This window comes from Arachis ipaensis, chromosome B4 (genome assembly GCF_059453495.1).
Source record: "Arachis ipaensis isolate K30076 ecotype BB chromosome B4, ASM5945349v1, whole genome shotgun sequence".
Classification (NCBI taxonomy): domain Eukaryota; kingdom Viridiplantae; phylum Streptophyta; class Magnoliopsida; order Fabales; family Fabaceae; genus Arachis; species Arachis ipaensis.
In genome coordinates, this window is record NC_142439.1 from 35,290,627 (window position 1) to 35,307,498 (window position 16,872).

The 16,872-nt window shown below is 35.8% G+C and overlaps 1 protein-coding gene across 1 annotated transcript; it reads left to right on the forward strand.

The window, feature by feature from the left end:
• The first annotated feature begins 13,131 nt into the window (after positions 1 to 13,131).
• LOC107636376 (putative F-box protein At3g58860) lies at positions 13,132 to 14,145 on the forward strand. The gene has a single exon (XM_016339895.3). It carries the CDS (start codon positions 13,132 to 13,134, stop codon positions 14,143 to 14,145), a length of 1,014 nt encoding a protein of 337 aa, XP_016195381.1.
• The last annotated feature ends 2,727 nt before the right edge of the window (positions 14,146 to 16,872 follow it).

Sequence of the window (16,872 nt, forward strand, 5' to 3'; positions counted from 1 at the left end):
GAAACCTCTAGAAAGAGGAAAGGGAAGACAAAAGCTTCCATCAAGGGTCTATAGCTCAGTGGTAGAACATTTGACTGCAAATCAAGAGATCCCTGAGATACCTCAGGGGATACATTTTCTTCCACACAATTATTGGAAGCAACTAAGGGTGGAACATCAAGAGCATTCCATCATCCTTCATGAAATCAGAGAAGATCTAAAAGCAATGAAGGAGGAGCAGCAAAGACAAGGAAGAGACATAGAAGAGCTCAAGGACATCACTAAGGTGGACTCATTCCTTGCTCTTACTTTCTCTGTTTTTTTCGTTTTATATGTTATGTACTTATCCATGTTTGTGTCTTCATTACATGATCATTAGTAGTTAGTAACTTTGTCTTAAAGTTATAAATGTCCTATGAATCCATCACCTCTCTTAAATGAAAAATGTTTTAATTCAAAAGAACAAGAAGTACATGAGTTTTGAATTTATCCTTGAACTTAGTTTAATTATATTGATGTGGTGATAATGCTTCTTGTTTTCTGAATGTATGCTTGAACAGTGCATATGTCTTTTGAAGTTGTTATTTAAGAATGTTAAATATGTTGGCTCTTGAAAGAATGATGACTAGGAGACATGTTATTTGATAATCTGAAAAATCATAAAAATGATTCTTGAAGCAAGAAAAAGCAGCAAAGAACAAAGCTTGCAAAAAAAAAAAAAATAGGCGAAAAAAAAAATAGAAAGAAAAAGAAAAAGCAAGCAGAAAAAGCCAAAGCTCTTAAAACCAAGAGGCAAGAGCAAAAAGCCAATAACCCTTAAAACCAAAAGGCAAGGGCAATTAAAAAGGATCCCAAGGCTTTGAGCATCAGTGGATAGGAGGGCCTAAAGGAATAAAATCCTGGTCTAAGCGGCTAAACCAAGCTGTCCCTAACCATGTGCTTGTGGCGTGTAGGTGTCAAGTGAAAACTTGAGACTGAGCGGTTAAAGTCAAGGTCCAAAGCAAAAAAAAAAAAAAAGAGAGTGTGCTTAAGAACCATGGACACCTCTAATTGGGGACTTTAGCAAAGCTGAGTCACAATCTGAAAAGGTTCACCCAATTATGCGTCTGTGGCATTTATGTATCCGGTGGTAATACTGGAAAACAAAATGCTTAGGGCCACGGCCAAGACTCATAAAGAAGCTGTGTTCAAGAATCATCATACTGAACTAAGAGAGTCAATAACACTATTCGAAATCTGAAGTTCCTATAGATGCCAATCATTCTGAACCTCAATGGATAAAGTGAGATGCCAAAACTATTCAAGAGGCAAAAAGCTATAAGTCCCGCTCATATGATTGAAGTTCTGTTTCATTGATAGTTTGGAATTTATAGTATATTCTATTCTTTTTATCCTATTTTGATTTTCAGTTGCTTGGGGACAAGCAACAATTTAAGTTTGGTGTTGTGATGAGCGGATAATTTATACGCTTTTTGACATTGTTTTTAGTATGTTTTTAGTAGGATCTAGTTACTTTTAGGGATGTTTTTAATAGATTTTGTGTTAAATTCACATTTCTGGACTTTACTATGAGTTTGTGTGTTTTTCTGTGATTTCAGGTATTTTCTGGCTGAAATTGAGGGACTTGAGCAGAAATCAGATTCAGAGGTTGAAGAAGGACTGCTGATGCTGTTGGATTCTGACCTCCCTGCACTCAAAGTGGATTTTCTGGAGCTACAGAACTCGAAATGGCGCGCTTCCAATTGCGTTGGAAAGTAGACATCCAGGGCTTTCCAACAATATATAATAGTCCATACTTTGGCCAAGAATTAACGACGTAAACTGGCGTTCAACGCCAGCTTTCTACCCAAATCTGGCGTCCAGCGCCAGAAAAGGATCCAAAACCAGAGTTGAACGCCCAAACTGGCACAAAAACTGGCGTTCAACTCCACAAATGGCCTCTGCACGTGCAACACTTAAGCTCAGCCCAAACACACACCAAGTGGGCCCCGGAAGTGGATTTATACATCAAATACTTACTCATGTAAACCCTAGTAGCTAGTTTATTATAAATAGGACCTCTTACTATTGTATTAGGCATCTTTGGATTACCTTATGATCCTTTGATCACGTTTTAGGGGGCTGGCCATCTCGGCCATGCCTGGACCTTCACTTATGTATTTTTAACGGTAGAGTTTCTACACTCCATAGATTAAGGTGTGGAGCTCTGCTGTCCCTCAAAGATTAATGCAAAGTACTACTGTTTTCTATTCAATCCTTCTTATTTCGCTTCTAAGATATCCATTCGCACCCAAGAACGTGATGAAGGTGATGATTATGTGTGACGCTCATCATCCTTCTCCCTTATGAACGCGTGTCTGACAAACACTTCTGTTCTACATGAAATAAGCTAGAATGAGTATCTCTTAGATCTCCTAACCAGAATCTTCGTGGCGTAAGCTGGAATGATGGCGGCATTCAAGAGAATCCAGAAGGTCTAAACCTTGTCTGTGGTATTCCGAGTAGGATTCAATGATTGAATGACTGTGACGAGCTCCTAACTCGCGATTGCAGGGCGTTAGTGACAGACGCAAAAGGATAGTAAATCCTATTCCAGCATGATCGAGAACCGACAGATGAATAGCCGTGCCGTGACAGGGTGCGTGAGCATATTATTCACTGAGAGGATAAGATGAAGCCATTGACAAGGGTGATGCCTCCAGACGATTAGCCGTGCCGTGACAGGGCATTGGATCATTTTCCCGAGAGATGACCGAAAGTAGCCATTGATAGTGGTGATGTTTCACATAAAGCCAGCCATGGAAAGGAGTAAGACTGACTGGGTGAAGATAGCAGGAAAGCAGAGGTTCAGAGGGACGAAAAGCATCTCCATTCGCTTATCTGAAATTCCTACCAACGAATTACATAAGTATCTCTATCCCTATTTTATTATATAATATTCGAAAACACCATTATCACTTTATATCTGCCTGACTGAGATTTGCAAGGTGACCATAGCTTGCTTCATACCAACAATCTCCGTGGGATTCGACCCTTACTCACGTAAGGTATTACTTGGACGACCAGTGCACTTGCTGGTTAGTTGTATCGAAGTTGTGACAATCATGAATTAAGATCAGAGCACCAAGCTTTGGAGCCATTACCAGGATTTGTTCGAGCCTGGAGATCACAATTTCGTGCACCAGTGGATCAAGCTAAGGTAGAGGTAATTGAAAAATTACCACCACCTGCCAATGTTAAGGAAATCAGAAGCTTTCTGGGGCATGCAGGATTCTATAAGAGGTTTATAAAGGGTTTTTCAAAAATTGCAAAACCTCTGAGCAATCTGCTAGCCGCTGATACACCATTTGTCTTTGACACAGAGTGTTTGCAGGCCTTTGAGACTCTGAAAGCTAAGCTGGTCACAGCACCAGTCATTTCTGCACCAGACTGGACATTACCATTTGAACTAATGTGTGATGCCAGTGACCATGCCATTGGTGCAGTATTGGGACAGAGGCATGACAAGCTTCCGCATGTCATTTATTATGCTAGCCGTGTTTTAAATGACGCGCAGAAGAATTACACAACCACAGAAAAGGAGTTGCTTGCAGTGGTTTATGCCATTGACAAGTTCAGATCTTATTTAGTAGGATCAAAAGTGATTGTGTACACTAACCATGCTGCTCTAAAATATCTCCTCACAAAACAGGATTCAAAACCCAGACTCATAAGATGGGTGTTGCTTCTGCAAGAGTTTGATATAGAAATAAGAGACAGAAAAGAGACAGAGAACCAAGTAGCTGATCATCTATCCCGGATAGAACCAGTAGCAGGAGCGTCCCTCCCTCCTACTGAGATCTCTGAAACCTTTCCGGATGAACAACTCTTTGCCATTCAAGAAGTACTGTGGTTTACAGATATTGCAAACTATAAAGCTGTGAGATTCATACTCAAAGAGTACAGTAAGCAGCAAACAAAAAATTGGTTTTTGATGCAAAGTACTACTTGTGGGACGAACCATATCTCTTTAAGAGATGTGCAGATGGAATAATTCGTAGATGTGTGCCTAGAGAAGAGGCACAGAAGATCCTATGGTATTGACATGGATCACAATATGGAGGACATTTCGGAGGTGAGCGAACAGCCACAAAGGTTCTCCAATGTGGTTTCGATTGGCCTACTCTCTATAGAGACTCCCAAGAGTTTGTACGTAACTGTGACAGTTGCCAGAGAGCTGGTAACCTGCCTCACGGTTATGCCATACCTCAGCAAGGGATCTTAGAGATGAGTTGTTTGATGTATGGGGTATTGACTTCATGGGGCCTTTCCCACCATCATATTCAAACACTTATATTCTAGTGGCAGTAGACTATGTATCTAAATGGGTAGAGGCAATTGCAACACCCACTAATGATACTAAGATAGTGATGAAGTTCCTCTAGAAGCACATCTTCAGTAGGTTTGGTGTCCCTAGGGTACTGATCAGTGATGGAGGAACTCATTTCTACAATAAACAGCTTGACTCTGCTCTGATCCAATATGGAATTAACCACAAAGTGGCAACTCCATATCATCCACAGACAAATGGGCAGGATGAAGTCTCAAATAGGGAACTAAAACGAATCTTGGAAAGGACTGTAAGTACCCGTAGAAGGGATTGGGTAAGAAGTCTGGATCTATGGGCATACAGAACCGCATTCAAGACTTCTATAGGGACCTCTCCATACTAGCTTGTGTATGGAAAAGCCTGTCATCTGCCAGTGAAACTGGAACACAAGGCCTACTGGGCAACCAGGTTCCTAAACCTTGATGCTAAGGTAGCTGGAGAGAAAAGATTACTCCAGTTGAATGAGCTGGAAGAGTTCAGACTCAATGCTTTCGAGAATACTAAAATTTATAAGGAGAAAGCAAAAAGGTGGCATGACAGAAAGCTGTCATCTAGAGTCTTTGAGCCAGGACAAAAGTTCTGCTGTTTAACTCTAGGCTCAGATTGTTCCCTGGAAAATTGAAATCCCGGTGGAAGGGACCATATGTGATGACAAGTGTGTCACCATATGGATATGTAGAGCTTCAGGATATTGACTCTGACAAAAAGTTCATTGTTAATGGACAGAGAGTCAAGCATTATCTTGAAGGTAATGTTGAGCAAGAATGCTCAAAACTGAGACTAAATTAAAAAGCTCAGTAAAGTCCAGCTAAAGACAGTAAAGAAGCGCTTGCTAGGAGGCAACCCAGCCATTATCAAAAATTAGATGTTTATAACAATTATATGAGTCTATTTAAATTTTGTTATTCATGTTAGTTAATACATTTCAATGAATAAGTTGGGGAAATGGAGGTCCAAGACATAAAGCAGAGGAATCACAGAGAAAAGGAGCTCACTGGCATCAAAACGCCAGTAAAGGGGCATCTTGGGCGTTTAACGCCAGAGACAGCAGCATCCTAGGCGTTTAGAAAAAAAGCCCAGTAATAAAGGATTTCTGGCGTTTAACGCCAGCCAGGATACCTGGCTGGGCATTAAACGCCCAAAATGGCTACCAGATGGGCGTTAAACGCCAGAATGGCTATCATTCTAGGCGTTTAACGCCAGAACAGCAAGGGGGAGGTACTTTCGTTTTCAATTCAATTTTTTTTTAATTTTCATGTTTTAATTCATAATTTTCTGCATAAAAATGTTACAAATATTCATCTTTCAATTTCCATTTCCAAAAATCAATAATCTTATAAATTCTTTTCAATTCTTTTTCAACACGTTTTTAAAACTCATTTATCTTTCCAATTTCTTTCCAAATCTTTTTAAGTCATCCATATTATCTTTTATTTCTTAAGATGTATTAACAAAAATTCAGATTTAACTTCCTCATATCTTTTTCATCTCTTTTAAATTTTAAAAATCTTATCTTTTTCATATCATGTTTATCTTTTATCAATCATATCTTTCTATCTTATCTTTTTCTACGAAAATTCGAAACCCATTCCCTCCCTCCCCTTTAAATATACATTCGGCCAACCTTCTTGACCCATCATTCGAATCCTTCTCTCCCTCTATTCCTCTTCTTTCTTTTCTTTTGCTTGAGGACAAGCAAACCTCTAAGTTTGGTGTGATTTTCCGTGATCATTGAGCTAAAACAGACTGAGATCATGGCCCCTAAATTAAAACAACCCACTTCAAGAGGAAAGAAAGAAAACAATCCAAAACTACCTGGATGGATGAGAATTTCTGCACCAAAGAACACGCAGACCATTACTTCAAAATTGTGTGCAGAAGATTAGTGATCCCGAAAGTTAAGTTCAATCTAAAAGAAGATGAATACCCGGAGATCCAAGAGTAGATTCGAAACAGGGGCTGAGAAGTCCTGGCTAATCCTGAGATACATGTTGGAAGAAACATGATCCAGGAATTTTATGCAAATCTGTGGATGACGGATAAGCAAAGATTAGAGGGAACTGCTTTCTACTCCTTTCAGACTATGGTCAGAGGGAATATTATTTACTTCCTCTTTGACAAAGTGAGAGAAGTTCTCAAGCTTCCTCAACTACAAGATGATCCAGAGTCCTTTAATAGGAGAATGGCCAAAGATAAAAGGCTAGATCAAGTTCTAGAGGACATATGCCTCCCTGGAACCAAGTGGATTACTAATACAAAAGGTGTCCCAAACCAGCTAAAGAGAGGAGATCTCAAACTAGTTGCTAGAGGTTGGCTGGATTTCATTGGGCGTTCTATACTCCCAACCAGCAACCGCTCTGAAGTCACTGTCAAGAGAGCAGTGATGATTCACTGTATTATGCTGGGAAAAGAAGTAGAGATTCATTAGCTGATTCCTGGTGAAATTTACATATTTGCAAACAAGGAATCCACTGATGCCAAATTGGTTTACCCAAGCTTGATTAGTCTGTTATGTAAAGATGCGGGGGTAAAGATGGGTGTGGATGAATATATCCCAGTTGAATGCCCAATCACCAAAAAGGTGATGGATGGACCTCAAGTTCAAGACAACCCCAGCAAGAGGAGGGCACATGAGCTCCTCCCAGAAATTCCTCAATTTGAATTCTGGGCTCGCTTAGAAGCTTCTGCCAACAAGCTACAAGAAGCTACGGATCAACTCAAAGAAGAGCAACAAAATCAAAACAGCATGCTCTGCAAATTGCTCAAAGAACAGGAGAAGCAGGGGCATGATCTAGAGGAGTTGAAGCACCAGAAGTTGTCCCCTGAAACGCCAGACGTCCCACAGATAGAAGGAGCCAACACCCTTCAAGGTTAAAGGTTATTTAGTCCTAACTCTGTGATAACTTTTATTGAACCTATTGCAAGAGATATATGAAGCATTAGTATTAGAGTAGTTTATTTTTATATCTTTAATTATTATTCCATAAGCATTAGTAGTATTTAAATTTCCATTTTAATTCACTGTTATTTTAATTAATAAAATCCGAATTGCATGAGTAGTATTTTATTTTTCTTTTCCAAATTGGCTATAATTTATTCCTCTTATCATCATTAAACATGAATAAAATAGTAGATTTTTAGGAATAATGGTGCAACCATTTTGAGTATATTAATAAGAAAAATTCAAATTATTTATATGTGGTGGCATTACTTTAGCTCTCTGAATGAATGCATGAACAGAGCATGTTTTGATACTAAAGATGCAAGTATGTATTGGCTCTTGAAGGAATGATGAAAAGAGACATGTTGTTGATAATCTGAAAAAATCATAAAATTGATTCTTGAAGTAAGAAAAAACAGTGAAAAAGCAAAAGCTTGCGAATATATATATATATATATATATATATATATATATATATATATATATATATATATATAGTAATTAGAATAGCATGATGCATGTAGGTAGCTTGCATCTAGATAAGTTGCATTGCATAAGTTCTACCATTTTGCCTTCACTCTTTTGGTTCTCCTGAGCTTAGTATGAGGACATGCTAATGTTTAAGTGTGGGGAGATTGATAAACCCCATTTTTAGGGTTTATTTTGTGCTTAATTTAGTGGATTTTATCCATTATTCTCACACTTATGCATATAATTTGCATGTTTTACATTTTCCTTCCTAATTTTGTACTATGGTTGAAAACATGTTTCTTTGGCCTTTAATTTGCTAATTTTAATCCCCTCTTATTACCATTCGATGCTGTGATATGTTTGCTAAGTGTCTTTAGGGTTTATAGGGCAGGAATGGCTTAGAGGATGGAAAGGAAGCATGCAAAAGTGGAAGGAACGCAAGAAAATAATGTTTTGAGAAGCTGATAGCGACGCGCACGCGTGAGTCACGCGTACGCGTGACTGGTGCAGAAGACGAGCGACGCGTACGCGTGACAAGGATTTTTGCCAAGCGACGTGTACGCGTGGATGATGCATATGCGTGGCAAAGCGTCACATGCTGCAATTTGCAGAAAGCGCTGGGGGCGATTTCTAGGCTCCTTTTGGCCCAGCTCCAAGCCCGAAAATCCAGTATAGAGGCTGTAGAGTGGGGGAATCCTAAAGACATCTCTCATTATTCACACATTAGGTTTTAGATGTAGTATTTAGAGAGAGAGGCTCTCTCCTCTCTCTAGGTTTTAGGGTTCTTAGTTTTATTCCTTTTCAAATTCTGAATTCTATCTTATTTCAATTTAGTTTCTCTTCTACTTTTATTTGTTCTAGCATTCTAGTTTATTTATTTCCGTTGTTGATTACTTTATGTTGCCAATTTAGTATATGAATTCTCATGTTAGATTTGATTTCTCTTTTTAATGCAATTTGAGGTATTTCATGTTTATTGTTTCTTCCTTTATTTGTTGTTGATGATTCCTTGCAATTGTTGGTTTTAGATTTTATATTCTCTTATTGCTTTTCTATGCTTTTATTTTGCGCCCACCAAGTGTTTGATAAAATGCTTGGTTGGATTCTAAATTAGCTTTTTATGTTCTTAGCTTAGATTGAGTAATTAGAGACTCTTGAATTGTCGAAGTCTCTTGTTGGTTGGTGATTGAAACTTGCTAGTTGGCTTGAGCTTCACTAACTCTAGTCTTTGATTAGGACTTGTGAATTCAAGTTGATTTTCTCACTTGACTTACCTTCAATTATTATAGGTTAACTAAGTGATAGTAAAAGGCAATTACCATCACAAGTGACTATGATAATGAGGATAGGAATTCTAATTATCAATCCTTGCTAGAACTTTTCTTAATTATTAGTTTATCTTCTTGTCATTTACATTCCTTGTTCAACATTTAAAAAACCCAAAAAGATACAATCCCATAACCAATTATAAGTACACTTCCCTGCAATTCCTTGAGAGACGACCCGAGGTTTAAATACTTCAGTTAAATTTTATTGGGTTTGCTTTAGTGACAAATAAATTAAATTTGATTGAGGTTTAATTGTCGGTTTAGATCTATACTTACAACACGCTTATTTTTGTGAAATTCTTTACCGACGATTTTTCCTCCATCAGTATTCCTCGAAGCTGATTGCACAATTTAGCATGTTGACAGCTTTGCCATTCAGCTCTATCTTCTTTTTGTCTTCATCATTCCATTCGGCTTCAGTCTTGGGAGTGACAACTCCATCTGCACCAATTTGAGTGGGGACTTGAGGACCGTTCATGATAATTTTTCCATATGTTGTAGTCCACCGATTGAACAAAGATCTTCATTCTTTCCTTCCAATAGTTGTAGTTTTTCCCATTGAAGAATGGAGGTCTGTTGTTTGATTGTCCTTCTGTTAAAGTGTATGCTACCACATTGGAACTATTGTTGCTTGCCATTAGGATCTTTCTTCCAATCTGCAAAGCTTGATCTCTTTGAGACTAAGCTCTAATACCAATTGATGGTTACTAGTGGCTAAGAGAAAATGGGTTAAATTTTGATCCTTTTTTCTTTTTCGTGTAAACATGCTTTCTGTTGAGAAAATACATGAGATATTTTTGTTTTGGCTCTTAATACAGTAGGAGATACTTTTGTTTTGTCTCCTATAGTACAGAACCAGAAACAAAGAAAAGAATAGAGATTGACACACAGATGTATCCTTGTTCAGCTACCTAGTGAAATGTAGCCTACATCCAGTCTCCATCACAACAATGACGAAATTTCACTATCTTTTCAATAGATTACAGTTACCAATTCTCCCTACGATCTACCTAATCCTATCAAGGACAAGTCCAGATTCTAACCCAACCTGAACTTGACTAGGACTCAACCTAACTTTAAATAGCAAAGTGCTAACCCAACTTGCAAGGGAATCCTATCAGGATCATGACACAAAATAGAAAAACTTATAAAGAATTTCTGAGATAACTCTGGCTTTTTCTCCAAGTCTAGCTCATTGCCTTTTTCTACTCATTGGCCTTTTCTGACAAACCTCACCATGTTTACCTTTTTCCAATGAAACTCAAACAGACTAAACTGAGAAAAAATTACAAAATGAAAATCATGAAGGAGAAGAACAAGAAAAGCTCAGTGAGCTATAGAAACCTAAATAAGTGCTCTTTCTCTCTTGCTCAATCCTTGGTCATTCACCCCTATTATAAAGGAGTGAAGCTTCCAAGGTTTGAACCAAGTTTAACACTTGAGTTGTCTTCTTCTCCAATATCAGGACTAGCAGCGGTGTGGTCAAAGAAGAGAGAGAATCTTGAATCTGTGACATGCAACATACTCATTCTCTTTCATCCTTTTTCTTCAAACTTCTTTGATCTTGGTCGTGTATCTTTTCTTTGGCCCCAAGTTTGATTCTTGATCGTTGATAAGAAGCAGAGCGTCATTAACTTCACTTTCTTCTTTTTTTCCAGAACGGTGCTTGAAGCTCAGCCGATTTTTTCACGATTTCTTGGTGAAGCACAAATGGAAAAATTACGTTTTTGTGATCTTCTGACACATTGAAAATCTTTCCTTTATTGTTGCCCTTGCACTTTCTTTTCTTTTTGATTGAATTGGGAAACAATCTTTTTGTTCTTGACCGTGCCCTAGTTTCGGATCTTTCCCTTTCTTTCTTCTTGCTTCAAAGTGATGTGACGTTTAAATAAAGAGAAGAGAGAGAAGAGAGCGTTTGTATTCAGTGGAAGTGAAGCTAGAATTCAAATGAGTTGAGTTCTAAGTACAAAAGAGTAGGTTTTTTTATGTATCACCGAATTGGGCTTGCTTTGGGCCAACTCATCTTTGTTTCTTTCTCTTGGTTCAGTCGTCCACCCTTCTTGGATCAAGATTTGAATGATTAGAGTTGTATCGCTGATACAGGAATTGGCCAAGGTGTGTGTGGGCTTACTTTAATGGGCCTGTTTTAGTTAACCAACTTTCTGCACACCAAACAAAATATATCATATAAACAATGTGACAATATTTCTAATAATGTTTTATCATCACTTTAATCATGTTTTAGTTTTCCAAATTCAACACAATTATTATGTAATTTCGATTCATTTCTGAGTTAATTATATCGCAATTGTTATGTTATTTTGGTGTAATTTTGGTTCATCTCTAAGTTAATTGTATCGCAATCTATTATGTAATTTCGGGTAATTTCTGAGTTAATTGTGTCATAATCATTATATAATTTCGGTTCATTTTTGAGTGAATTAAGGTGCATTTGGACTCGTTGTTCTGCACAACTCAAAACTCTTTCTCCTCTTCCTCCTCATCTTCTACTACTTCTTCTTCTTTTTCATCTTTTTCTTCTTTATCTTCTCCTTTTTTTTTTCATTTTCTTATAGTTCTTCTTATTTCACTCTCTTAAGAGGAATAAAAACAAGAAAAAAGAGAAAAAAATATCAAATAAAAAAGAAGAAGAAACATATTAATGACGTTGTCTAATCCAAAATTAATTTTGGATGTGTTTTTGTTCATGATTTAGCATTGTTTGTGTGCTTGTTTTCGAACTGAGTTTATATGTTGCAATCGTTATGTAATTTCGGTTCATTTCTGAGTTAATTGTGTCACAATTGTTATGTAATTTCGGTTTATTTCTGAGTTAACTATATCGCAATCCATTATGTAATTTCAGTTCATTTCTGAGTTAATTGTGTCGTAATCATTATATAATTTTTGTTCATTTCTGAGTGAATTAAGATGCATTTGGACTCGTCTTGTACAATTTAAAACTTTTTCGCCTCACTTTCTACTACAATAACAACAATAACAGCAGCAACAAAAGAATAACGATGATGAGAAAACACGCGAAGAAGGAGGAGGAGGGGGAGGAGGAAGAGGAACGCAAAGAAGAAGAAGAAGAAGAAGACGACAACAACGTAAAGAACGTAAATGACTTGGTTGGAAGAATGATGTGTGCGCTTATAATTACACTCTTTTAATGAGAGTAATTTTTATTGGTATTAAGTCTACTTAATTAGATTTAGATGATAATATTATTTGAATGTGTAACACATCTGTTAAAATAATCACGAAAAATGCATTGGTATGAATCAGATTGCTCTTATCTTCACTTAGATAATGATACGTAATTTAATCTTTTTATGATATATCATTCTTTGTTAGACAAAAAAAATACGAATTTAATTTATTATTATATCTTTCAAGAATCAATTAAAGAGAATCAAAATATATGTAATTTTTCAAGTAATAAGATAAATTATCACTGTTGTAGCCTGTGGTTTAACGATTTTGAGTAAAAAATGTATCTGATTCAAGTGATACGACAATTAGTTGTGATTTAGAATGGATTGAATTATTTAACTTAAGTTTTAAATTGAATTAAAGTGGATTCGATCAATTTTTATCTATTCAATTAGATTCGATCTTTTGAAGAAACTTTTCATATAAAAATAAAAAAAAATGAAAAAAAAAAGCTAAACTTAATTCAAGAAACCGAGTAAATAAAAATAAAAAAATTCATAACATAAAAATTCAAGTAAAAACATACATAAGCCATTGAATCATGCTAAAGTGTATTTGGCTCGTTTTTTTTATGATTTTAGGACGAATAAAAAAGTGTTTTTTAAAATGGAAAAGTCTCGTTTGACACAACATAAAATACGACACAATAATATATACCATTTGAATTGGATTAGATTTGATTGAATTAGATTGATTTTGAAAATCAAATTCAAATCAAGATCATCACCATCATTATTCTTATATCTTATATATATATAAGACCCCACTATATCCATTATATTGACGATCAACTTTCCACAATCTGCACACACACACAACAATAAATAATGTGTAAATCAGAGAAAAAAAGCCGTCTTGAAGAAGAAGATCGCCTAAGCAATCTTACTGACGATGTATTGTGTCACGTTCTCTCATTTCTTGACACACAATCTGCCTGCAAAACAAGCACCCTCTCAAAGTCATGGCATCACAAATCACTCTGGGCCTTACTCCCTCACGTTTCTTTCTCTTATTTCAGTTACTCTTTCCGCCAAAACCCTAAATCACACTTTCAAAGTTTTAACCGCTTCATAAACAGAGTGTTGAATTCATACCAACCGCTACAACAACAAAATCAAGGAAATAAAAGATTCTCCCTAAATTACCACAGCGATTCGAGTTTTGAACCGAATCAATTCAACAAGTGGATCCGTGGAGCACTAGAACGCAATGCTGAAGAGATTGAGGTTAATGTTGACCTAACTATGGTGGTGCAGGTGCCTGTGAGTGTTTTCAGCTCCGTGACGCTCACAACCTTGAAGCTTCAGGGCGAGGCCACACTCTATTCTCTTTATTTTCCGCCATGTTTATGTTCTCTCAAGGTTCTGAGCTTGAAGATGCGTCAGAGCGACGCTACCGAACTGGTATCAACGCTATTGTCTAGTTGTCCCGTTCTTGAAGAATTCTACTTCGATGGATTCTGCGGAACGATGAGAATTACCGCGGCTCCTAAATTGAAGAAAGTGGTTGTCAACAATGAGAGTTTTATGTGGTCAACGGAGCTGTTTGAGATAGATGCGCCGTCGTTAGAGTATTTTTCACTTAAGGACATGGATCCTGAACGCTATGTGGTTAAGAATTTGGACAATGTGATGGAAGCAGAGTTCTCAATAATGCTGGATATGAGAAAAAGTTCAACTGGCTTGTTCAATCTTCTTCATGGATTATCTAGTGTTAAATCTTTGCATGTAAATATTTCTTTTGAGGGGTCACTTCCAGAAATTTCCACGGATGATGTAAGCTACGGAGTGAAACACAATCTTAATTATATGAATGTTGAATTTTCAATTATAGTAACTTAACCCTTTTTCTTTTTGATGTTTGTAATTACAACTTTCCAATTCCCCAATTCCCCAATTTGATTCGCCTGCGTTTTGATGGAACTTCTATGTTAGATTTGCTGCCATGCTTTCTTCAGATTCACCCAAGCTTGAAACTCTAATCATTGAGGTATGTAAAGGAGTATAGAATACATCGTTGTTCCGTACTGAGGTTTAAAAATACCTAAAGATATCAATTTTTTCACAGTATAATAATCAAATTTTTTGTAGCTGAATAATCAAATTTTGTTTAGGTGTTTGTTTGGATATGATGATAAATTCATATGTATTGATACGTTAAAAATATGAACAAATAACAATATGACATGTGGAATTTATTTTTCCAGCATCTTTTTTTAATATATATATATATATATATATATATATATATATATATATATATATCACTACTTTTACTAAAACACTTTTATAATTTAATAAAAATAAAAAATATTTTTATTTAATTTTTTAAAAGACTTAAATACTTTTTTATGTTAGACAAAAATTACCGTTTCAAATTAATCAGATGGTTTAATTTTATAGTTTCAAAATTTAAATAATTTAAAAAATAAAAACATATTTAATTATTTATTCATGCTAAAAGAGATTATTTCAATGTTACTAATGATTCTCTACGAACCCTAATCAATTATTCATATAAAAAAATAAACAAATTTAAAAAATACTAAAAAGAAATTCAAATCTTCTTTGTTTTCCTAGGTTTCTTACCCAACCTTCAAATCTCATACTAGAAGCTCTCTTCTCTATCGCTGCCAATAGTCTCTCCCCGTCTCTTCTCCTTCACACTCAGCTCCCTCTCTAGGTTTTTTTCAACAGGCTCCTTCTACCATCATCTTCCTTCTTTTCTCTCCGGTAAAGAAGACAAAAAAATCCTCTTCCTTCCACCACGGCGCCCTGCCAAGGTCACCGCAGCATTCGTTGCCTGCCTCATCCAGCCGAGGAGAACGTCGTCGCGTCAGAGAGCGTCGCTGTCTTTCTCATTCTAGAGAGCGTCGTCGTCTTCCTTGTTCTTCATCACCGTTGTCAGCCTCTTTCTTCCGGTAACTCCCTTTCTGTGATTTCTGTGATTTTAATTATTATAGCATTGTTGTGATTTTTGCAATTAATGTAATTTGCTTTGATTTCTGTGATTTTATATTAGTTGTTAATTTTGTCAATTCTTGCTGATTTTAATTAAAGCCATAGGGTTTGCTTTAATTTTGAGGTTAGAGAATAATTTATTACTATGATATGGAGAAGTTGAGACAATGATATCTTCAATTTTCACAGCCTTGGTCTGATTATAATTTGACATTCCTCATCCCAGCCTTGGAAGGAGCTTAATTTTGCTCATGCAGGTGGATCTTGTCTCTGCTCTGTCTTCCTAAATTTTTTTCATTTGCTCTTTGTTTTATTTTTCGTTTCTTTTAATTTGTTAGACAAAAAAAAGTATTTTATACAGACAAATGACTCATCATTATTTACAAGAATTGTCATGCATGTAATTGTTCTTTTAGATTACAAAAAAATAAAAACAGCATATTTAAGTCTTCTTTTGTAGCTGAATATCAAATTGAACAATTTTGATTGCAGTCTGTGTGAAGATATGCATATGTTAGCATTTGAGGCAAATGCTATTGATAAGTTCTGTAGTACCTTGCAAAAGCATCCTTTACCTCCAAAGCGCCTTGAAAGTGTATTTTGGCCATGGGTAATCTTTGCTCAAAATTAGAGAGTTGCAAGTCAAGTTTTATTTTATTGCAGGTAAATTGTTTCATTGACACTATTAAGAAAATCTCTTATATTAATTGCTAGTCCCTATTTTCTTTTCTTGCAATTTTTTGTTATTTGCACACATGCATAAATGTCTTTGCTGCTGCAAAAGCAAAACTTTAATTACAATGCTTCTGCTAGTAGTTTCCACAGCAACTTGTTTGTCATGTTACTGGTTTTTTCAGTTGAGGAAAAAAATAGCATCATTAGGAGGGTGTATCGAAGGACTAATAATGGGGTAGGAAACAAATTATTTTTCCAGAAAATGATGTTATTTTTCCTTTATGCACTCCTTTTCCTGTGGCATTATTTTATCTTGGAATATGTCACTGTAATATCTACATTTTGTATCTATTGGGTATATGAAGATGGTAAGATGACAAAATCTATATTGTTTTATGGTTTCAAGGTACGATTAGATTGCTTTCTTTAGAAAGATATTTGTCCCCATACTTAGTTGCTATAAGGTTGATGACAATATTCTCCTAAGATACAATGAAACCAATAAAATTTTTTAATTAGCAATAATAAAAAATTCTCAACTCTCTTGAGCTTTAAAAGAAGGAGAAAATAAGGCTTGACAAACAATTTTCTCTTGCTCTGTACATTTTGAGTAGAAGGGATATATATATATATATATATATATATATATATATATATATATATATATATATATATATTGCATGAATTACCAGAAGTCACGTACCATGTTGAATGGTTGTGACCCTTTGTTGTTGTGTGAATAGTCACAACCTTTTATTTGTTGTTATGTGAATAGACACAAGGTATCATTTCACACACTAACCATCACATACATACATATATCACTGGTTAACAATTAACTAACTCAAAACTGGTTAAAATTTTTAACCATTCACTTAAATATTAATATTAATTATTAATATATATAAAATTTATAAATATCCTTTAATCCCC